Here is a 25,115-nt window from a genome sequence, read left to right on the forward strand (position 1 = left end):
AGGCCAGGGTACGATATACCATTATTATATTGTGATGCGTAAACACTCACTTCAATGGCGTTGTCATACATCTTCCGAGCATCAATGTCTGACCGGTCAGACACCAGCCAGGCCTTCAGGAGATACTCGTAGAAGCTGTCTCCTAATCCGCCCACCGAGGTGTGGTCTGCGAGGAACAGGAGACGTTAGGAATAAGCCTGCGCAGAATACTATCACACGCAGCCCCTGCTAGCTAGACATCGAAGCCCCGGAAATTGCACATTCTCAGCAGGGTGATTCTGCTCGCAGGCTATGAATAGTGAGCAGAGTCCGTCTGCCGTACCTAGAACCAGAAAACGTGCAATAACAGCGGCCGGCTCTTACCTAAATCTGTATCCTTGTGTCTTCTACTAATGCCTCATCAGTCTCCCTACTATCTATTTTATCTAGCTAAACGCGGCTGTTATTGGTACACTCACGCTGCCCCCAGCGTCCGGTTCTCGGATTCAAGTAGTTTGGGTAGAGCCCATTGGGACGATCCATTTTCTGCAGAAATTTTCGGATATGCATGACCTACAAAATGGACAAGAAATTGATCTAAACTCCTCAGGCTCCTTGTTCCATATAAAACAGTGGATACAGCCACTTCCTCCAGATGGCCGGAAGTAGAGATCTGCCTGGGTCATGATAACATCTCAGCCACCCCAACAGAAGGAGAAGAGGAAGCTGGGATTGGATTCAGGAGGAAGAGGAGAGGAGGCTGGGATTGGAGTAAGAGGACAGGAGGCTGGATTGGAGTCAGGAGCAAGAGGAGGCTGGGATTTGAGTCAGGAGGAAGTGGAGTGGAGGCCGGGACTGGAGTAAGGAGGAAAAGGACAGGAAGCTGGGACTGGAGTAAGGAGGAAGAGGACCGGAAGCTCGGACTGGAGTAAGAAGGAAGATGAGAGGAGGCTGGGATTGGAGTAAGAGGACAGGAGGCTGGATTGGAGTCAGGAGCAAGAGGAGGCTGGGATTGGAGTCAGGAGGAAAGGAGAGGAGGCTGCGATTGGATTCAGGAGGAAGAGGACATGAGGCTGGGATTGGAGTCAGAAGGAAGAGGAGAGGAGGCTGGGACTGGAGTAAAGAGGAAGAGGACAGGAAGCTGGGACTGGACTCAGGAGGAAAGGAGAGGAGGCTGGGATTGGATTAAGGAGGACGAGGACTTGAGGCTGGGATTGGAGTCAGAAGGGAGGCTGGGACTGGAGTCAGGAGGAAGAGGACAGGAAGCTGGGACTGGACTCAGGAGGAAAGGCGAGGAGGATAGGATTGGATTCAGGAGGAAGAGGACATGAGGCTGGGATTGGAGTCAGGAGGGAAGGAGAGGAGGCTGGAAGTGGACAATGATGGAAAGAGAGGAAGCTGGGACTGTATTCAGGAGGAAGAGGAGAGGATGCTGGGATTGGATTCAGGAGGAAGAGGAAAGGCTGGGAACGGATTCAGGAGGAAAGAACAGGAGACTGGGAACGGATTCAGGAGGAAAGAACAGCAGACTGGGAACGGATTCAGGAGGAAAGAACAGGAGGCTGGGAACGGATTCAGGAGGAGAGTACAGGTGGCTGGGAATGGATTCAGGTGGAAAGGACAGGAGGCTGGGAATGGATTCAGGAGAAAAATAGAGGAAGCTGGGAATGGATTCAGGAGGAAAAGAGAGGAAGCTAGGAATAGATTCAGGAGGAAAGGACAGGAGGCTGGGAATGGATTCAGGAGGAAAGGCCAGGAGGCTGGGAATGGATTCAGGGGGAAAGGACAGGAGGCTGGGAATGGATTCAGAGGGAAAGGACAGGAGGCTGGGAATGGATTTAGGAGGAAAGGAGAGGAGGCTGGGAATGGATTCAGGAGGAAAGGAGAGGAGGCTGGGAATGGATTCAGGAGGAAAGGACAGGAGGCTGGGAATGTATACAGGAGGAAAGGACAGGAGGCTGGGATTGGATTCAGGAGGAAGAGGACATGAGGCTGGGATTGGAGTCAGGAGGAAGGGATTGGATTCAGGAGGAAGAAGACATGAGGCTGGGATTGGAGTCAGGAGGAAGAGGACAGAAGGCTGGTATTGGAGTCAGGAGGGAAGGAGAGGAGGCTGGAAGTGGACTCAGGATGGAAAGAGGGGAAGCTGGGATTGTATTCAGGGGAAAGAGGAGAGGAGGCTGGGATTGGAGTTAGGAGGAAGAGTAGAGGAGGCTGGGATTGGAGTCAGGAGGAAGAGGACAGGAAGCTGGAACTGGAGTCAGGAGGAACAGGACAGGTAGCTGGAACTGGAGTCCGGAGGAAGAGGAGAGGAGGCTGGGATTGGAGTCAGGAGGAAGAGGACAGGAAGCTGGAACTGGAGTCAGGAGGAACAGGACAGGTAGCTGGAACTGGAGTCCGGAGGAAGAGGAGAGGAGGCTGGGATTGGAGTCAGGAGGAAAGGACAGGAGGCTGGGAATGGATTCAGACGGAAAGGACAGGAGGCTGGGAATGGATTCAGGAGAAAAGGACAGGAGGCTGGGAATGGATTCAGGAGGAAAGGATAGGGGGCTGGGAATGGATTCAGGCGGAAAGGACATGAGGCTGGGAATGGATTAAGGAGGAAAGGACAGGAGGCTGGGAATGGATTCAGGCGGAAAGGAGGCTGGGAATGGATTCAGGAGGAAAGGACAGGAGGCTGGGAATGGATTCAGGAGGAAAGGACAGGGGGCTGGGAATGGATTCAGGCGGAAAGGACATGAGGCCGGGACTGGAGTAAGGAGGAAAAGGACAGGAAGCTGGGACTGGAGTAAGGAGGAAGAGGACCGGAAGCTCGGACTGAAGTAAGAAGGAAGATGAGAGGAGGCTGGGATTGGAGTAAGAGGACAGGAGGCTGGATTGGAGTCAGGAGCAAGAGGAGGCTGGGATTGGAGTCAGGAGGAAAGGAGAGGAGGCTGCGATTGGATTCAGGAGGAAGAGGACATGAGGCTGGGATTGGAGTCAGAAGGAAGAGGAGAGGAGGCTGGGACTGGAGTAAAGAGGAAGAGGACAGGAAGCTGGGACTGGAGTAAAGAGGAAGAGGACAGGAAGCTGGGACTGGACTCAGGAGGAAAGGAGAGGAGGCTGGGATTGGATTAAGGAGGACGAGGACTTGAGGCTGGGATTGGAGTCAGAAGGGAGGCTGGGACTGGAGTCAGGAGGAAGAGGACAGGAAGCTGGGACTGGACTCAGGAGGAAAGGCGAGGAGGATAGGATTGGATTCAGGAGGAAGAGGACATGAGGCTGGGATTGGAGTCAGGAGGGAAGGAGAGGAGGCTGGAAGTGGACAATGATGGAAAGAGAGGAAGCTGGGACTGTATTCAGGAGGAAGAGGAGAGGATGCTGGGATTGGATTCAGGAGGAAGAGGAAAGGCTGGGAACGGATTCAGGAGGAAAGAACAGCAGACTGGGAACGGATTCAGGAGGAAAGAACAGGAGGCTGGGAACGGATTCAGGAGGAGAGTACAGGTGGCTGGGAATGGATTCAGGTGGAAAGAACAGGAGGGTGGGAATGGATTCAGGAGAAAAATAGAGGAAGCTGGGAATGGATTCAGGAGGAAAAGAGAGGAAGCTAGGAATAGATTCAGGAGGAAAGGACAGGAGGCTGGGAATGGATTCAGGAGGAAAGGACAGGAGGCTAGGAATGGATTCAGGAGGGAAGGACAGGAGGCTGGGAATGGATTCAGGGGGAAAGGACAGAAGGCTGGGAATGGATTCAGGAGGAAAGGAGAGGAGGCTGGGAATGGATTCAGGGGGAAAGGACAGGAGGCTGGGAATGGATTCAGGAGGAAATGACAGGAGGCTGGTAAAGGACAGGAGGCTGGGAATGGATTCAGGAGGAAAGGACGTGAGGCTGGGAATGGATTTAGGAGGAAAGGACATGAGGCTGGGAATGGATTTAGGAGATGAGGCTGGGAATGGATTCAGGACATGAGGCTGGGAATGGATTTAGGACATGAGGCTGGGAATGGATTCAGGACATGAGGCTGGGAATGGATTTAGGACATGAGGCTGGGAATGGATTCAGGCGGAAAGGACAGGAGTCTGGGAATGGATTCAGGAGGAAAAGGACAGGAGTCTGGGAATGGATACAGGAGGAAAGGACAGGAGGCTGGGAATGGATTCAGGAGGAAAGGACAGGAGGCTGGGAATGGATTCAGGAGGAAAGGACAGGAGGCTGGGAATGGATTCAGGAGGAAAGGACAGGAGTCTGGGAATGGATTCAGGAGGAAAGGACAGGGGGCTGGGAATGGATTCAGGAGGAAAGGAGAGGAGGCTGGGAATGGATTCAGGAGGAAGAGGACATGAGGCTGGGATTGGACTCAGGAGGAAGAGGACAGAAGGCTGGGATTGGAGTCAGGAGGGAAGGAGAGGAGGCTGGAAGTGGACTCAGGATGGAAAGAGAGGAAGCTGGGATTGTATTCAGGAGGAAGAGGAGAGGAAGCTGGGATTGGATGGAAGAGGAGAGGCTGGGAACGTTTTCAGGAGGCTGGGAATGGATTCAGGAGGAAAGGAGAGGAGGCTGGGAATGGATTCAGGAGGAAAGGAGAGGAGGCTGGGAATGGATTCAGGAGGAAAGGAGAGGAGGCTGGGAATGGATTCAGGAGGAAAGGACAGGAAGCTGGAACTGGAGTCAGGAGGAACAGGACAGGTAGCTGGAACTGGAGTCCGGAGGAAGAGGAGAGGAGGCTGGGATTGGAGTCAGGAGGAAGAGGACAGGAAGCTGGAACTGGAGTCAGGAGGAACAGGACAGGTAGCTGGAACTGGAGTCCGGAGGAAGAGGAGAGGAGGCTGGGATTGGAGTCAGGAGGAAAGGACAGGAGGCTGGGAATGGATTCAGACGGAAAGGACAGGAGGCTGGGAATGGATTCAGGAGAAAAGGACAGGAGGCTGGGAATGGATTCAGGAGGAAAGGATAGGGGGCTGGGAATGGATTCAGGCGGAAAGGACATGAGGCTGGGAATGGATTAAGGAGGAAAGGACAGGAGGCTGGGAATGGATTCAGGCGGAAAGGAGGCTGGGAATAAATTCAGGAGGAAAGGACAGGAGGCTGGGAATGGATTCAGGAGGAAAGGACAGGGGGCTGGGAATGGATTCAGGCGGAAAGGACATGAGGCCGGGACTGGAGTAAGGAGGAAAAGGACAGGAAGCTGGGACTGGAGTAAGGAGGAAGAGGACCGGAAGCTCGGACTGGAGTAAGAAGGAAGATGAGAGGAGGCTGGGATTGGAGTAAGAGGACAGGAGGCTGGATTGGAGTCAGGAGCAAGAGGAGGCTGGGATTGGAGTCAGGAGGAAAGGAGAGGAGGCTGCGATTGGATTCAGGAGGAAGAGGACATGAGGCTGGGATTGGAGTCAGAAGGAAGAGGAGAGGAGGCTGGGACTGGAGTAAAGAGGAAGAGGACAGGAAGCTGGGACTGGACTCAGGAGGAAAGGAGAGGAGGCTGGGATTGGATTAAGGAGGACGAGGACTTGAGGCTGGGATTGGAGTCAGAAGGGAGGCTGGGACTGGAGTCAGGAGGAAGAGGACAGGAAGCTGGGACTGGACTCAGGAGGAAAGGCGAGGAGGATAGGATTGGATTCAGGAGGAAGAGGACATGAGGCTGGGATTGGAGTCAGGAGGGAAGGAGAGGAGGCTGGAAGTGGACAATGATGGAAAGAGAGGAAGCTGGGACTGTATTCAGGAGGAAGAGGAGAGGATGCTGGGATTGGATTCAGGAGGAAGAGGAAAGGCTGGGAACGGATTCAGGAGGAAAGAACAGGAGACTGGGAACGGATTCAGGTGGAAAGAACAGCAGACTGGGAACGGATTCAGGAGGAAAGAACAGGAGGCTGGGAACGGATTCAGGAGGAGAGTACAGGTGGCTGGGAATGGATTCAGGTGGAAAGAACAGGAGGGTGGGAATGGATTCAGGAGAAAAATAGAGGAAGCTGGGAATGGATTCAGGAGGAAAAGAGAGGAAGCTAGGAATAGATTCAGGAGGAAAGGACAGGAGGCTGGGAATGGATTCAGGAGGAAAGGACAGGAGGCTAGGAATGGATTCAGGAGGAAAGGACAGGAGGCTGGGAATGGATTCAGGAGGAAATGACAGGAGGCTGGTAAAGGACAGGAGGCTGGGAATGGATTCAGGAGGAAAGGACGTGAGGCTGGGAATGGATTTAGGAGGAAAGGACATGAGGCTGGGAATGGATTTAGGAGGAAAGGACATGAGGCTGGGAATGGATTCAGGCGGAAAGGACAGGAGTCTGGGAATGGATTCAGGAGGAAAAGGACAGGAGTCTGGGAATGGATACAGGAGGAAAGGACAGGAGGCTGGGAATGGATTCAGGAGGAAAGGACAGGAGGCTGGGAATGGATTCAGTCGGAAAGGACAGGAGGCTGGGAATGGATTCAGGAGGAAAGGACAGGAGTCTGGGAATGGATTCAGGAGGAAAGGACAGGGGGCTGGGAATGGATTCAGGAGGAAAGGAGAGGAGGCTGGGAATGGATTCAGGAGGAAGAGGACATGAGGCTGGGATTGGAGTCAGGAGGAAAGGACAGGGGGCTGGGATTGGAGTCAGGAGGGAAGGAGAGGAGGCTGGAAGTGGACTCAGGATGGAAAGAGAGGAAGCTGGGATTGTATTCAGGAGGAAGAGGAGAGGCTGGGAACGGATTCAGGAGGAAAGGAGAGGAGGCTGGGAATGGATTCAGGAAGAAAGGAGAAGAGGCTGGGAATGGATTCAGGAGGAAAGGCCAGGAGGCTGGGAATGGATTCAGGGGGAAAGGACAGGAGGCTGGGAATGGATTCAGGGGGAAAGGACAGGAGGCTGGGAATGGATTCAGGAGGAAAGGAGAGGAGGCTGGGAATGGATTCAGGCGGAAAGGAGGCTGGGAATGGATTCAGGAGGAAAGGACAGGAGGCTGGGAATGGATTCAGGAGGAAAGGACAGGGGGCTGGGAATGGATTCAGGCGGAAAGGACATGAGGCCGGGACTGGAGTAAGGAGGAAAAGGACAGGAAGCTGGGACTGGAGTAAGGAGGAAGAGGACCGGAAGCTCGGACTGGAGTAAGAAGGAAGATGAGAGGAGGCTGGGATTGGAGTAAGAGGACAGGAGGCTGGATTGGAGTCAGGAGCAAGAGGAGGCTGGGATTGGAGTCAGGAGGAAAGGAGAGGAGGCTGCGATTGGATTCAGGAGGAAGAGGACATGAGGCTGGGATTGGAGTCAGAAGGAAGAGGAGAGGAGGCTGGGACTGGAGTAAAGAGGAAGAGGACAGGAAGCTGGGACTGGACTCAGGAGGAAAGGAGAGGAGGCTGGGATTGGATTAAGGAGGACGAGGACTTGAGGCTGGGATTGGAGTCAGAAGGGAGGCTGGGACTGGAGTCAGGAGGAAGAGGACAGGAAGCTGGGACTGGACTCAGGAGGAAAGGCGAGGAGGATAGGATTGGATTCAGGAGGAAGAGGACATGAGGCTGGGATTGGAGTCAGGAGGGAAGGAGAGGAGGCTGGAAGTGGACAATGATGGAAAGAGAGGAAGCTGGGACTGTATTCAGGAGGAAGAGGAGAGGATGCTGGGATTGGATTCAGGAGGAAGAGGAAAGGCTGGGAACGGATTCAGGAGGAAAGAACAGGAGACTGGGAACGGATTCAGGAGGAAAGAACAGCAGACTGGGAACGGATTCAGGAGAAAAGAACAGGAGGCTGGGAACGGATTCAGGAGGAGAGTACAGGTGGCTGGGAATGGATTCAGGTGGAAAGAACAGGAGGGTGGGAATGGATTCAGGAGAAAAATAGAGGAAGCTGGGAATGGATTCAGGAGGAAAAGAGAGGAAGCTAGGAATAGATTCAGGAGGAAAGGACAGGAGGCTGGGAATGGATTCAGGAGGAAAGGACAGGAGGCTAGGAATGGATTCAGGAGGAAAGGACAGGAGGCTGGGAATGGATTCAGGGGGAAAGGACAGAAGGCTGGGAATGGATTCAGGAGGAAAGGAGAGGAGGCTGGGAATGGATTCAGGGGGAAAGGACAGGAGGCTGGGAATGGATTCAGGAGGAAATGACAGGAGGCTGGTAAAGGACAGGAGGCTGGGAATGGATTCAGGAGGAAAGGACGTGAGGCTGGGAATGGATTTAGGAGGAAAGGACATGAGGCTGGGAATGGATTTAGGAGGAAAGGACATGAGGCTGGGAATGGATTCAGGCGGAAAGGACAGGAGTCTGGGAATGCATTCAGGAGGAAAAGGACAGGAGTCTGGGAATGGATACAGGAGGAAAGGACAGGAGGCTGGGAATGGATTCAGGAGGAAAGGACAGGAGGCTGGGAATGGATTCAGTCGGAAAGGACAGGAGGCTGGGAATGGATTCAGTCGGAAAGGACAGGAGTCTGGGAATGGATTCAGGAGGAAAGGACAGGGGGCTGGGAATGGATTCAGGAGGAAAGGAGAGGAGGCTGGGAATGGATTCAGGAGGAAGAGGACATGAGGCTGGGATTGGACTCAGGAGGAAGAGGACAGAAGGCTGGGATTGGAGTCAGGAGGGAAGGAGAGGAGGCTGGAAGTGGACTCAGGATGGAAAGAGAGGAAGCTGGGATTGTATTCAGGAGGAAGAGGAGAGGAAGCTGGGATTGGATTCAAGAGGAAGAGGAGAGGCTGGGAACGTATTCAGGAGGCTGGGAATGGATTCAGGAGGAAAGGAGAGGAGGCTGGGAATGGATTCAGGAGGAAAGGAGAGGAGGCTGGGAATGGATTCAGGAGGAAAGGAGAGGAGGCTGGGAATGGATTCAGGAGGAAAGGACAGGAAGCTGGAACTGGAGTCAGGAGGAACAGGACAGGTAGCTGGAACTGGAGTCCGGAGGAAGAGGAGAGGAGGCTGGGATTGGAGTCAGGAGGAAGAGGACAGGAAGCTGGAACTGGAGTCAGGAGGAACAGGACAGGTAGCTGGAACTGGAGTCCGGAGGAAGAGGAGAGGAGGCTGGGATTGGAGTCAGGAGGAAAGGACAGGAGGCTGGGAATGGATTCAGACGGAAAGGACAGGAGGCTGGGAATGGATTCAGGAGAAAAGGACAGGAGGCTGGGAATGGATTCAGGAGGAAAGGATAGGGGGCTGGGAATGGATTCAGGCGGAAAGGACATGAGGCTGGGAATGGATTAAGGAGGAAAGGACAGGAGGCTGGGAATGGATTCAGGCGGAAAGGAGGCTGGGAATGGATTCAGGAGGAAAGGACAGGAGGCTGGGAATGGATTCAGGAGGAAAGGACAGGGGGCTGGGAATGGATTCAGGCGGAAAGGACATGAGGCCGGGACTGGAGTAAGGAGGAAAAGGACAGGAAGCTGGGACTGGAGTAAGGAGGAAGAGGACCGGAAGCTCGGACTGGAGTAAGAAGGAAGATGAGAGGAGGCTGGGATTGGAGTAAGAGGACAGGAGGCTGGATTGGAGTCAGGAGCAAGAGGAGGCTGGGATTGGAGTCAGGAGGAAAGGAGAGGAGGCTGCGATTGGATTCAGGAGGAAGAGGACATGAGGCTGGGATTGGAGTCAGAAGGAAGAGGAGAGGAGGCTGGGACTGGAGTAAAGAGGAAGAGGACAGGAAGCTGGGACTGGACTCAGGAGGAAAGGAGAGGAGGCTGGGATTGGATTAAGGAGGACGAGGACTTGAGGCTGGGATTGGAGTCAGAAGGGAGGCTGGGACTGGAGTCAGGAGGAAGAGGACAGGAAGCTGGGACTGGACTCAGGAGGAAAGGCGAGGAGGATAGGATTGGATTCAGGAGGAAGAGGACATGAGGCTGGGATTGGAGTCAGGAGGGAAGGAGAGGAGGCTGGAAGTGGACAATGATGGAAAGAGAGGAAGCTGGGACTGTATTCAGGAGGAAGAGGAGAGGATGCTGGGATTGGATTCAGGAGGAAGAGGAAAGGCTGGGAACGGATTCAGGAGGAAAGAACAGGAGACTGGGAACGGATTCAGGAGGAAAGAACAGCAGACTGGGAACGGATTCAGGAGGAAAGAACAGGAGGCTGGGAACGGATTCAGGAGGAGAGTACAGGTGGCTGGGAATGGATTTAGGTGGAAAGGACAGGAGGCTGGGAATGGATTCAGGAGAAAAAGAGAGGAAGCTGGGAATGGATTCAGGAGGAAAAGAGAGGAAGCTAGGAATAGATTCAGGAGGAAAGGACAGGAGGCTGGGAATGGATTCAGGAGGAAAGGACAGGAGGCTAGGAATGGATTCAGGAGGAAAGGACAGGAGGCTGGGAATGGATTCAGGGGGAAAGGACAGAAGGCTGGGAATGGATTCAGGAGGAAAGGAGAGGAGGCTGGGAATGGATTCAGGGGGAAAGGACAGGAGGCTGGGAATGGATTCAGGAGGAAATGACAGGAGGCTGGTAAAGGACAGGAGGCTGGGAATGGATTCAGGAGGAAAGGACGTGAGGCTGGGAATGGATTTAGGAGGAAAGGACATGAGGCTGGGAATGGATTTAGGAGGAAAGGACATGAGGCTGGGAATGGATTCAGGCGGAAAGGACAGGAGTCTGGGAATGGATTCAGGAGGAAAAGGACAGGAGTCTGGGAATGGATACAGGAGGAAAGGACAGGAGGCTGGGAATGGATTCAGGAGGAAAGGACAGGAGGCTGGGAATGGATTCAGTCGGAAAGGACAGGAGGCTGGGAATGGATTCAGGAGGAAAGGACAGGAGTCTGGGAATGGATTCAGGAGGAAAGGACAGGGGGCTGGGAATGGATTCAGGAGGAAAGGAGAGGAGGCTGGGAATGGATTCAGGAGGAAGAGGACATGAGGCTGGGATTGGACTCAGGAGGAAGAGGACAGAAGGCTGGGATTGGAGTCAGGAGGGAAGGAGAGGAGGCTGGAAGTGGACTCAGGATGGAAAGAGAGGAAGCTGGGATTGTATTCAGGAGGAAGAGGAGAGGAAGCTGGGATTGGATTCAAGAGGAAGAGGAGAGGAAGCTGGGATTGGATTCAAGAGGAAGAGGAAAGGCTGGGAACGTATTCAGGAGGCTGGGAATGGATTCAGGAGGAAAGGAGAGGAGGCTGGGAATGGATTCAGGAGGAAAGGAGAGGAGGCAGGGAATGGATTCAGGAGGAAAGGACAGGAGGCTGGGAATGGATTCAGGGGGAAAGGACAGGAGGCTGGGAATGGATTCAGGGGGAAAAGACAGGAGTCTGGGAATGGATTCAGGAGGAAAGGAGAGGAGGTTGGGAATGGATTCAGGGGGAAAAGATAGGAGGCTGGGAATGGATTCAGGAGGAAATGACAGGAGGCTGGGAATGGATTCAGGAGGAAAGGACAGGGGGCTGGGAATGGATTCAGGAGGAAAGGACAGGGGGCTGGGAATGGATTCAGGAGGAAAGGACAGGAGGCTGGGAATGTATACAGGAGGAAAGGACAGGAGGCTGGGAATGAATTCAGGAGGAAAGTACAGGAGGCTTGGATTGGATTCAAGAGGAAGAGGACATGAGGCTGGGATTGGAGTCAGGAGGAAGGGATTGGATTCAGGAGGAAGAGGACATGAGGCTGGGATTGGAGTCAGGAGGAAGAGGACAGAAGGCTGGGATTGGAGTCAGGAGGGAAGGAGGGGAGGCTGGAAGTGGACTCAGGATGGAAAGAGGGGAAGCTGGGATTGTATTCAGGGGGAAGAGTAGAGGAGGCTGGGATTGGAGTTAGGAGGAAGAGGAGAGGAGGCTGGGATTGGAGTCAGGAGGAAGAGGACAGGAAGCTGGAACTGGAGTCAGGAGGAACAGGACAGGAAGCTGGGACTGGAGTCCGGAGGAAGAGGAGAGGAGGCTGGGATTGGAGTCAGGAGGAAGAGGACAGGAAGCTGGGACTGGATTCAGCAGGAAGAGGACAGGAAGCTGGGAATGGAGTCAGGAGGAAGAGGACAGGAAGCTAGGATTGGATTCCTGAGGAAGAGGAGAGGAGGCTGGGATTGAAGAGGACTGGAAGCTGGGATTGAAGTCAGGAGGAAAGGAGAGGAGGCTGGGATTGGATTCAGGAGGAAGAGGACCTTAGGCTGGGATTGGAGTCAGAAGGAAGAGGAGAGGAGGCTGGGAATGGATTCAAGGGGGAAGGACAGGAGGCTGGGAATGGATTCAGGAGGAAATGACAGGAGGCTGGGAAAGGACATGAGGCTGGGAATGGATTCAGGAGGAAAGGACAGGGGGCTGGGAATGGATTCAGGAGGAAATGACAGGAGGCTGGGAATGGATTCAGGAGTAAAAGACAGGAGGCTGGGAATGGATTCAGAAAGAAAGTACAGGAGGCTGGGAATGGATTCAGGAAGAAAGTACAGGAGGCTGGGAATGGATTCAGGAAGAAAGGACAGGAGGCTGGGAATGGATTCAGGAGGAAAGTACAAGAGGCTGGGAATGGATTCAGGAAGAAAGTACAGGAGGCTGGGAATGGATTCAGGAGGAAAGTACAAGAGGCTGGGAATGGATTCCGGAGGAAAGTACAAGAGGCTGGGAATGGATTCAGGAAGAAAGTACAGGAGGCTGGGAATGGATTCAGGAGGAAAGTACAAGAGGCTGGGAATGGATTCAGGAGGAAAGTACAAGAGGCTGGGAATGGATTCAGGAGGAAAGTACAAGAGGCTGGGAATGGATTCAGGAGGAAAGTACAAGAGGCTGGGAATGGATTCAGGAGGAAAGTACAAGAGGCTGGGAATGGATTCAGGAGGAAAGTACAAGGGGCTGGGAATGGATTCAGGAGGAAAGTACAAGAGGCTGGGAATGGATTCAGGAGGAAAGTACAAGAGGCTGGGAATGGATTCAGGTTACTGGTAGATTAGTATGGATGGTAAGAAATACACAACTCACCTTATTGTAATATACAGGATTGCCAGTCAGGTAGGTCAAGTGTACAAACTCCAGGTGGAGGGTACCGAACTCAGCGAGGATACTACTACCTGCAGATGCCCACCCCCAGTTCCTTCCAACACCACTAGGGGGAGACAGGAAAGAGCAAGATGCAGAGATCAGATAGATTACAGCACAAAGGCAGATAGACAGCCTGATGGTAACACAATATAGGAAAGGCATGCTGTAACCATACCATCCCTGTATGCCCTGGGCATTAGAGGAAATGGCGATGTGGCCCTGGTGGGGGCGGACATTGGCTGGATCCTATCCGGTGCTGGGCTCTGCATCAGCCAATGGCCAGTACTACATTTCCGTTCCCCAGCGGCGGCCTGCGGTGTCACTGACTGGCTGACAATTCTCATGAGTGTGGAAGAACTAGTATAATGTGTGTGTGTTCTAACAGCAGAGTGTGCAATGACTGTGGGCGAGCGGGGGGAAGGGCTTATACATGCAGTACACATGCAGGGGGAAGGGCTTACACACGCAGTACACATGCAGGGGGAAGGGCTTACACGCAGTACACATGCAGGGGGAAGGTCTTACACACGCAGTACACATGCAGGGGGAAGGTCTTACACACGTAGTACACATGCAGGGGAAAGGGCTTACACACGCAGTACACATGCAGGGGGAAGGGCTTACACACGCAGTACACATGCAGGGGGAAGGGCTTACACACGCAGTACACATGCAGGGGCTTACACACGCAGTACACATGCAGGGGGGAAGGTCTTACACACGCAGTACACATGCAGGGGGAAGGTCTTACACACGCAGTACACATGCAGGGGGAAGGTCTTACACACGCAGTACACATGCAGGGGGGAAGGTCTTACACACGCAGTACACATGCAGGGGGAAGGGCTTACACACGCAGTACACATGCAGGGGGAAGGGCTTACACGCAGTACACATGCAGGGGGAAGGGCTTACACATGCAGTACACATGCAGGGGGAAGGGCTTACACACGCAGTACACATGCAGGGGGAAGGGCTTACACACGCAGTACACATGCAGGGGAAAGGGCTTACACACGCAGTACACATGCAGGGGAAAGGGCTTACACACGCAGTACACATGCAGGGAGAAGGGCTTACACGCAGTACACATGCAGGGGGAAGGTCTTACACACGCAGTACAAATGCAGGGGGAAGGTCTTACACACGCAGTACACATGCAGGGGGAAGGGCTTACACATGCAGTACACATGCAGGGGGAAGGGCTTACACACGCAGTACACATGCAGGTAGAAGGGCTTACACACGCAGTACACATGCAGGGGGAAGGTCTTACACACGCAGTGAAAAAGCAGGGGGAAGGTCTTACACACGCAGTACACATGCAGGGGGAAGGGCTTACACACGCAGTACACATGCAGGGGGGAAGGTCTTACACACGCAGTACACATGCAGGGGGAAGGTCTTACACACGCAGTACACATGCAGGGGGAAGGGCTTACACACGCAGTACACATGCAGGGGGAAGGGCTTACACACGCAGTACACATGCAGGGGGAAGGGCTTACACACGCAGTACACATGCAGGGGGAAGGGCTTACACACGCAGTATACATGCAGGGGGAAGGGCTTACACACGCAGTACACATGCAGGGGGAAGGGCTTACACACGCAGTACATATGCAGGGGGAAGGGCTTACACACGCAGTACACATGCAGGGAGAAGGGCTTACACACGCAGTACACATGCAGGGGGAAGGTCTTACACACGCAGTACACATGCAGGGGGAAGGGCTTACACACGCAGTACACATGCAGGGGGAAGGGCTTACACACGCAGTACACATGCAGGGGGAAGGGCTTACACATGCAGTACACATGCAGGGGGAAGGGCTTACACACGCAGTATACATGCAGGGGGAAGGGCTTACACACGCAGTACACATGCAGGGGGAAGGGCTTACACACGCAGTACATATGCAGGGGGAAGGGCTTACACACGCAGTACACATGCAGGGAGAAGGGCTTACACACGCAGTACACATGCAGGGGGAAGGGCTTACACATGCAGTACACATGCAGGGAGAAGGGCTTACACACGCAGTGTTTATTTAACTATACTTTGACGTGCCGCAGCACTGGACCCTCACTGGCAGCAGCGGCATTGTTTGTTAACCCCAGGTGTGCTGGAGGAGAAGGAACGTAGTCCCAGGCTGCCAGTCTAAGTGCTGACCGTCTGGGTCCGGGAGCAGGGTTTTGTGTGCCGCAAGCTGGGGATCTGGGAGAGCAAGCTCCCTGTACTCCCCAGTGCTGAGTGCAGTGTGGCTGCAGGCTGCGCTGACTGCTGGGGTCCGGGCGCCACAGCAAGGTGAAGCAGCGGGGCTGAGTGACGCACACAGGGGGACCGAGCTAGCCGGCTCCCTGTGCGGCGCGGACTGTAGGGCTAAGCGCCTGCCACTAGGGACCTCACCCATAAAGGGCTTCTGAGCTGCGTGGCTGTCTGCTCGGGGACAGGGAGAACCAGCTACCCGGACCCCCAGCACTGAGGGCAGGCAGGTGATGTGGTTAACCCCCGATGCCCCATGCTGCATTACAAGGCTGCAGGGCTGTGTTACAGAAGCCCAGCGCTGGGCACAGTGTATAAGTAAACTGTATTATATAAGTGTGTGTGCGCACCCTGAGCTGGGAAAGGCAGATCCCCACTACAGCGCTGTGATGACAACACTTATTTATATGTGAAGTGTATTTTAAATGTATTTTAACAGAAAGTACATTTATTGTTTCCTGGAGGTCTAGGGGGAATCTGTTAGAGCCTCCTCACTGGGAGCTATATTGGAAGGCATTGGAAAGAGCGGGCCCCCCAGCCAGCTACGCGTATTCAGGGTGCTCCTAAGAGCTTCCACTTGGTGGGCAGGAGACACTGCCAGGGGGCCTGGACGGCGTCCATCTCTGGCTAGATGGTGAGCTGGGTCCCTGAGCAGATTGCTGGAAGGATTTTCGGCGGGGACTTTCCCCCAACCTTAGATGAGCCGACTCCTGGGTGGCGACTAAAAATCCAGGTGAGCTCAGGCACAGGGGAGTGACCACTGCCCACCTGGATTGAACTGCTGTAATCATCTCTGTATGCTATTCCCCCTGGCAACAGGGGAGGGTCTTTTTTAAGACTTATTTTGAGCAAATAAACATCATTGCCTCAATACAAATGCCTTCATCTAGTGACCAATAGAAATGTAACAAACGCAGTCCTGTTTTCCACCTATCCAAGGGTAAGCCCAGAGTCTCCAAGCTCCGCCCCCTGCCAAGCTACCGTGCGGGACCCGGTCGAGGTCAGCGACCCAATGGGGATCAACCGACGCCAGTCAGGAGGTGTGGCAGAAGCATATCGACACACACAGCAGCCAGCGGCACAGGTGCTGATGGTAAGAGCCTCAGCAGCACATGGTTCCAAGCGTCACCTGTTAGGAGCCTGGTGGCAGCGACATACCCGCCCACTGCGCAGTGGGTGGAGTCAATAACAGGCGGTTACAGACAGTAAGAGGGAATCCCCAATTGGCCACGTCCTGTGTGACCCAAACCCAATCTGTGATCGCCTGGCGCAGGCAGTGAGGGCGCATACGGTCACACAAGCTCCTAGTACATCCTCCCTATACCCCACTAGGTGACAGTCTGAGACCCCGTCTCCTGTACATCCTCTCTATACCCCACTAGGTGACAGTCTGAGACCCCGTCTCCAGTACACCCTCCCTATACTCCACTAGGTGACTGAGACCCTGCACCCACTACACCCCACTAGGTGACAGTCTAAGACCCCGTCTCACTAGGTGACAGTCTGAGACCCCGTCTCCAGTACACCCTCCCTATACTCCACTAGGTGACTGTCTGAGACCCCGCCTCCTGTACACCCTCCCTATACCCCACTAGATGACATTCTGAGACCCCGTCTCCAGTACACCCTCCCTATACTCCACTAGGTGACTGAGACCCTGCACCCACTACACCCCACTAGGTGACAGTCTAAGACCCGGTCTCCACTACACCCCACAAGGTGACAGTCTAAGACCCAGTCTCCAGTACACCCTCCCTATAACCCACTATGTGACAGTCTGAGACCCCGTCTCCAGTACACCCTCCCTATACTCCACTAGGTGACTGTCTGAGACCCCGCCATCTGTACACCCTCCCTATACCCCACTAGGTGACTGTCTGAGACCCCGCCTCCTGTATACCCTCCCTATACCCCACTAGATGACATTCTGAGACCCCGTCCCCACTACACCCTCCCTATACCCCACTAGGTGACTGTCTGAGACCCTGCCTCCAGTACACCCTCCCAATACCCCACTAGATGACATTCTGAGACCCCGCCTCTTATACACCCTCCCTATAACCCACTAGGTGACTGTCTGAGCCCCCGCCTCCAGTACACCCTCCCTATACCCCAATAGATGACATTCTGAGACCCCGCCTCCGGTACACCCTCCCTATACCCCACTAGATGACATTCTGAGACCCCGTCTCCAGTACACCCTCCCTATACCCCACTAGATGACATTCTGAGACACTGCACAATCTACACCCTCCCTATACCCCACTAGATGACATTCTGAGACCCCATCTCCAGTACACCCTCCCTATACCCCACTAGATGACATTCTGAGACCCCGTCTCCAGTACACCCTCCCTATACCCCACTAGGTGACATTCTGAGACCCCGTCTCCAGTACACCCTCCCTATACCCCACTAGATGACATTCTGAGACCCCATCTCCAGTACACCCTTCCTATACCCCACTAGATGACATTCTGAGACCCCGTCTCCAGTACACCCTCCCTATACCCCACTAGGTGACATTCTGAGACCCCGTCTCCAGTACACCCTCCCTATACCCCACCAGGTGATAACCATCTTATTCACCAAGAAAAGAACATTTCAGGCTATAAATCAGATAACTGCTCACCACCAATGGGAATGATCTCCCATTACCTCTACCTGATGGACAAATCTCCTAATTCCACCAACAGGGTACTTACCTCTTTAGATTGACCATGGCCCAGGGGATGCCTGTCGGGGTATTAAATGCAGGGAGCAGTTTCTCTGCCAGCAGCACCGCCTTATTCTTAAACACCTGGAAAAGAAGAAATCTCAGGGGTATTATACAGACCTGTACTACACCTGATGTATAGTGTGTAATACAGTCTGCTCCCTCTATACACCGCTGTGTCTCCTGTGTCACAGTCACCGGTCATACACTGATCACTCTATGGTAACATCACCCGGGGGTATTATACAGACCTGTACTACAACTGATGTATAGTGTGTAATACAGTCTGCTCCCTCTATACACCGCTGTGTCTCCTGTGTCACAGTCACCGGTCATACACTGATCACTCTATGGTAACATCACCCGGGGGTATTATACAGACCTGTACTACACCTGATGTATAGTGTGTAATACAGTCTGCTCCCTCTATACACCGCTGTGTCTCCTGTGTCACAGTCACCGGTCATACACTGATCACTCTATGGTAACATCACCCGGGGGTATTATACAGACCTGTACTACACCTGATGTATAGTGTGTAATACAGTCTGCTCCCTCTATACACCGCTGTGTCTCCTGTGTCACAGTCACCGGTCATACACTGATCACTCTATGGCAGCGGTGGCCAACCTGTGGCTCTTGAGCCGCATGTGGCTCTTTCTTTATTCAAATGTGGCTCCCTACACTCGAAGTCACGTGACCACAACAGATCCGGACAGGCAGCAGCATTACGATGACTGAGAACTGGGGGAGCCAGGCACTAGAGTTGAGACACCCACTGGCAAACAAAGGGCACATAAGGGGCTGCTGCAATGGCACAAGGTGTGTGGTGGGGTCTGTAGTGACACATGAGGGTGCTGCTGGCTGGAATGACACAGTAGGATACTGGCTGGAGTGACCCATGGGGGAACTGAAGTGTATTATGTGAATCTGGCTTTTTCAATATATTTTATGTGGATCTTTCTTTCTCAACTATTTTATGTGGAAGTGGCTTTTTAAATGTATTTTATGTGGGATCTGGCTTTAAAAATGTCTTTTATGTGGATCTGGCTTTTTAAATGTATTTTTTACCAGAGGCGTGGCCTAGCAGGCACAAGGGCGCACCCCATTTTTGCATGTGCGCTTTCAACTCGATGTCGGCTCTTTGACGTGCCTAACAACATTCTTTGGCTCTTTGACTCTGATTGGTTGGCCACCCCTGCTCTATGGTAACATCACCCGGGGGTATTATACAGACCAGTACTACACCTGATGTATAGTGTGTAATACAGTCTGCTCCCTCTATACACCGCTGTGTCTCCTGTGTCACAGTCACCGGACATACACTGATCACTCTATGGTTTCATCACCCGGGTATAATACAGACCTGTACTACACCTGATGTATAGTGTGTAATACAGTCTGCTCCCTCTATACACCGCTGTCTCCCCTGTGTCACAGTCACCGGCCATACACTGATCACTCTATGGTAACATCACCCGGGGGTATTATACAGACCTGTACTACACCTGATGTATAGTGTGTAATACAGTCTGCTCCCTCTATACACCGCTGTGTCTCCTGTGTCACAGTCACCGGTCATACACTGATCACTCTATGGTAACATCACCCGGGTATTATACAGACCTGTACTACACCTGATGTATAGTGTGTAATACAGTCTGCTCCCTCTATACACCGCTGTGTCTCCTGTGTCACAGTCACCGGTCACACACTGATCACTCTATGGTAACATCACCCGGGGGTATTATACAGACCTGTACTACACCTGATGTATAGTGTGTAATACAGTCTGCTCCCTCTATACACCGCTGTGTCTCCTGTGTCACAGTCACCGGTCATACACTGATCACTCTATGGTAACATCACCCGGGGGTATTATACAGACCTGTACTACACCTGATGTATAGTGTGTAATACAGTCTGCTCCCTCTATACACCGCTGTGTATCCTGTGTCACAGTCACCGGCCACACAATGATCACTCTATGGTAACATCACCCGGGGGTATTATACAGACCTGTACTACACCTGATGTATAGTGTGTAATACAGTCTGCTCCCTCTATACACCGCTGTGTCTCCTGTGTCACAGTCACCGGTCATACACTGATCACTCTATGGTAACATCACCCGGGGGTATTATACAGACCTGTACTACACCTGATGTATAGTGTGTAATACAGTCTGCTCCCTCTATACACCGCTGTGTCTCCTGTGTCACAGTCACCGGCCATACACTGATCACTCTATGGTAACGTCACCCGGGGGTATTATACAGACCTGTACTACACCTGATGTATAGTGTGTAATACAGTCTGCTCCCTCTATACACCGCTGTGTCTCCTGTGTCACAGTCACCGGTCATACACTGATCACTCTATGGTAACATCACCCGGGGGTATTATACAGACCTGTACTACACCTGATGTATAGTGTGTAATACAGTCTGCTCCCTCTATACACCGCTGTGTCTCCTGTGTCACAGTCACCGGTCATACACTGATCACTCTATGGTAACATCACCCGGGGGTATTATACAGACCTGTACTACACCTGATGTATAGTGTGTAATACAGTCTGCTCCCTCTACACACCGCTGTGTCTCCTGTGTCACAGTCACCGGTCATACACTGATCACTCTATGGTAACATCACCCGGGGGTATTATACAGACCTGTACTACACCTGATGTATAGTGTGTAATACAGTCTGCTCCCTCTATACACCGCTGTGTCTCCTGTGTCACAGTCACCGGTCATACACTGATCACTCTATGGTAACATCACCCGGGGGTATTATACAGACCTGTACTACACCTGATGTATAGTGTGTAATACAGTCTGCTCCCTCTATACACCGCTGTGTCTCCTGTGTCACAGTCACCGGTCATACACTGATCACTCTATGGTAACATCACCCGGGGGTATTATACAGACCTGTACTACACCTGATGTATAGTGTGTAATACAGTCTGCTCCCTCTATACACCGCTGTGTCTCCTGTGTCACAGTCACCGGTCATACACTGATCACTCTATGGTAACATCACCCGGGGGTATTATACAGACCTGTACTACACCTGATGTATAGTGTGTAATACAGTCTGCTCCCTCTACACACCGCTGTGTCTCCTGTGTCACAGTCACCGGTCATACACTGATCACTCTATGGTAACATCACCCGGGGGTATTATACAGACCTGTACTACACCTGATGTATAGTGTGTAATACAGTCTGCTCCCTCTATACACCGCTGTGTCTCCTGTGTCACAGTCACCGGTCATACACTGATCACTCTATGGTAACATCACCCGGGGGTATTATACAGACCTGTACTACACCTGATGTATAGTGTGTAATACAGTCTGCTCCCTCTATACACCGCTGTGTCTCATGTGTCACAGTCACCGGTCATACACTGATCACTCTATGGTAACATCACCCGGGGGTATTATACAGACCTGTACTACACCTGATGTATAGTGTGTAATACAGTCTGCTCCCTCTATACACCGCTGTGTATCCTGTGTCACAGTCACCGGCCATACACTGATCACTCTATGGTAACATCACCCGGGGGTATTATACAGACCTGTACTACACCTGATGTATAGTGTGTAATACAGTCTGCTCCCTCTATACACCGCTGTGTCTCCTGTGTCACAGTCACCGGTCATACACTGATCACTCTATGGTAACATCACCCGGGGGTATTATACAGACCTGTACTACACCTGATGTACAGTGTGTAATACAGTCTGCTCCCTCTATACACCGCTGTGTCTCCTGTGTCACAGTCACCGGTCATACACTGATCACTCTATGGTAACATCACCCGGGGGTATTATACAGACCTGTACTACACCTGATGTATAGTGTGTAATACAGTCTGCTCCCTCTATACACCGCTGTGTCTCCTGTGTCACAGTCACCGGTCATACACTGATCACTCTATGGTAACATCACCCGGGGGTATTATACAGACCTGTACTACACCTGATGTATAGTGTGTAATACAGTCTGCTCCCTCTATACACCGCTGTGTCTCCTGTGTCACAGTCACCAGTCATACACTGATCACTCTATGGTAACATCACCCGGGGGTATTATACAGACCTGTACTACACCTGATGTATAGTGTGTAATACAGTCTGCTCCCTCTATACACCGCTGTGTCTCCTGTGTCACAGTCACCAGTCATACACTGATCACTCTATGGTAACATCACCCGGGGGTATTATACAGACCTGTACTACACCTGATGTATAGTGTGTAATACAGTCTGCTCCCTCTATACACCGCTGTGTCTCCTGTGTCACAGTCACCGGTCATACACTGATCACTCTATGGTAACATCACCCGGGGGTATTATACAGACCTGTACTACACCTGATGTATAGTGTGTAATTCAGTCTGCTCCCTCTATACACCGCTGTGTCTCCTGTGTCACAGTCACCGGCCACACACTGATCACTCTATAATAACACCACCCGGGGGTATTATACAGACATGTACTACACCTGATGTATAGTGTGTAATACAGTCTGCTCCCTCTAAACACCGCTGTGTCTCCTGTGTCACAGTCACCGGTCATACACTGATCACTCTATGGTAACATCACCCGGGGGTATTATACAGACCTGTACTACACCTGATGTATAGTGTGTAATACAGTCTGCTCCCTCTAAACACCGCTGTGTCTCCTGTGTCACAGTCACCGGTCATACACTGATCACTCTATGGTAACATCACCAGGGGGTATTATACAGACCTGTACTACACCTGATGTATAGTGTGTAATACAGTCTGCTCCCTCTATACACCGCTGTGTCTCCTGTGTCACAGTCACCGGTCATACACTGATCACTCTATGGCAGTGATTTTCAACCTTTTTTCACTCGCGGCACACCGAACAATATTCTAAAATTGCCAAGGCACACCATCCATTCCCCACAGAAAAAAACCTTAAAAACACACATTGGCCCTCACAGTAATAAAAAATCCACACATACATCGGCCTACACAGAAAAAACAATCACATTGCTCCCCACATAAATCAAGTTGCTCCTTACATAAATCCTATTGCTCCCTACATAAATAAATCACATTTCTCCCCTCATAAATCCTATTGCTCCCCACATGAATTAATCACATTGTTCCCCCATAAATATATAAATCCTATTGTTCCCCACAGGAGAACTTAAATAACAAATATTAGCACCTACCAGTCAGCTGTCCTCCTCCCTGTCCCTCAGTGGCAGAGGTTGTTCATAATGGATTGCTGCGAATACTGAGCGGGAGGTCGCGCAGGTGTGGATGTGGGTGGGCAAGGAAAGCTGTGGATGCAGGCGGAAACTGGAAGATGTGTATGTAGGTGGGTGGGCTGGCTGGGTGGTGAGATGCAGCGGCCGTGACCTATGATATCACACCGCCGCGTCATCAATGCATAGGTCATGGTCGAAGCACGACTGATCCTTTAAGACAGGCATGTCCAAACTGCGGCCCTCCAGCTGTTGTGTAACTACATATCCCAGCATGCCCTGACACAGTATTGCTGTCAGAGAATGCTAAAGTTGTGTGCGGGCAAGCTGGGATGTGTAGTTTCTCAACAGCTGGAGGGCCGCAGTTTGGACATGCCTGCTCTAAGAAGAGCCTGGGCCAACAGTTCACTCTGAAGGTGCAGGAAGCTGCTCTGGCTCCGCGGCACACCTTGCAAGTGGTCGCGGCACACTAGTGTGCCACGGCACACTGGTTGAAAAAGCCTGCTCTATGGTAACATCACCCGGGGGTATTATACAGACCTGTACTACACCTGATGTATAGTGTGTAACACAGTCTGCTCCCTCTATACACCGCTGTGTCTCCTGTGTCACAGTCACCGGTCACACACTGATCACTCTATGGTAACATCACCCGGGGGTATTATACAGACCTGTACTACACCTGATGTATAGTGTGTAATACAGTCTGCCTCCCTCTATACACCGCTGTGTCTCCTGTGTCACAGTCACCGGACACACACTGATCACCAGGGCCGGACTGGGACTAAAAATAGGCCCTGGCATTTTTGAAGCACACAGGCCCACCTCTGTGACTCCTCCCCTTACTATTCCTGACTCCTCCCACTTATTAGTCTATGTTCTTACAAATATAATTAATATTCTAACAACATACAGGCGTACATCATTCTCTATTAAAATATACTCAACCAGTGGTTGAAGTGGACATTTTTAAGTGGGGGTATGGAAATGTGAGGTTTGTAATTGAAAAGGGGGCGTGGTCACTCAAAAGGGGCGTGGTCTTCAGTGTAGTTTACCACACTATACACCCCTTATACGCATTATGCACCACAATAGTAGGACCCCTTATACTATCTAGTACTGCTGCCCCTTTCACATTATACCACACAGTATGAGCCAAAATTCACATTACAGCACCCGATATGAGCCGAAATTTACATTATATGCCCCCGATAGTGCAGTGCCAGGTATACAAATGCCCCCACAGTGCAAGGTAAACAATTTCCCCCACAGTGCCAGGTAAACAATTGCCCCCACAGTGCCAAGTATACAAATGCCCCCACAGTGCCAGATATACAGATGCCCCCACAGTGCCAGGTATACAGATGCCCCCACAGTGCCATGTATACAGATGCCCCCACAGTGCCAGGTAAACAATTGCCCCCACAGTGCCAGGTATACAAATGCCCCACAGTGCCAGCCAATTGCCCCCACAGTGCCAGGTATACAAATGCCCCCACAGTGCCAGGTAAACAATTGCCCCCACAGTGCCAGGTATACAAATGCCCCCACAGTGCCAGGTATACAAATGCCCCCACAGTGCAAGGTATACAGATGCCCCCACAGTGCAAGGTATACAGATGCCCCCACAGTGCCAGGTAAACAATTGCCCCCACAGTGCCAGGTATACAAATGCCCCACAGTGCCAGCCAATTGCCCCAACAGTGCCAGGTATACAATTGCCCCCACAGCAGCCAGTGCTGCAGCTACTTACCGCTGCTGCACTGCTGCTGCTGCTCCTCCTCCTCCGGGCTGTGAGGGACGGGGGTGAGAGCGCCGGGCGCCCGCCAGCTGCCCGCTGTGTCTGGCGCGGCAGCGTATAGCGTTCAAACCAGCCGCCGGTTCGTGAGCCAATCAGAGCTCGCGGACCGGCGGCTTCTGATTGGCTGCCGGTCCGCGAGCTCTGATTGGCTCACGAACCGGCGGCTGCTTTGAAGTCCGCTATACGCGCCGCGCCAGACACAGCCGTGCTGGCGGGCG

General features: G+C 52.4%; 1 protein-coding gene across 1 annotated transcript in view; it reads right to left on the reverse strand.

The window, feature by feature from the left end:
• MAN1A2 (mannosidase alpha class 1A member 2) overlaps positions 1 to 25,115 on the reverse strand; it is a 70,414-nt gene that overhangs the window by 6,942 nt on the left and 38,357 nt on the right. The window contains exons 5-8 of the mRNA XM_063956885.1: positions 17,826 to 17,920; positions 12,795 to 12,918; positions 459 to 552; positions 51 to 166 (exon numbers count right to left, since the gene is read on the reverse strand). Coding sequence (XP_063812955.1) covers positions 51 to 166; positions 459 to 552; positions 12,795 to 12,918; positions 17,826 to 17,920 — 429 coding nt within the window. The remainder of the gene's footprint in view (positions 1 to 50; positions 167 to 458; positions 553 to 12,794; positions 12,919 to 17,825; positions 17,921 to 25,115) is intronic.

The sequence above is a fragment of the Pseudophryne corroboree genome, chromosome 2 (assembly GCF_028390025.1).
Source record: "Pseudophryne corroboree isolate aPseCor3 chromosome 2, aPseCor3.hap2, whole genome shotgun sequence".
Taxonomy (NCBI): Eukaryota; Metazoa; Chordata; class Amphibia; order Anura; family Myobatrachidae; genus Pseudophryne; species Pseudophryne corroboree.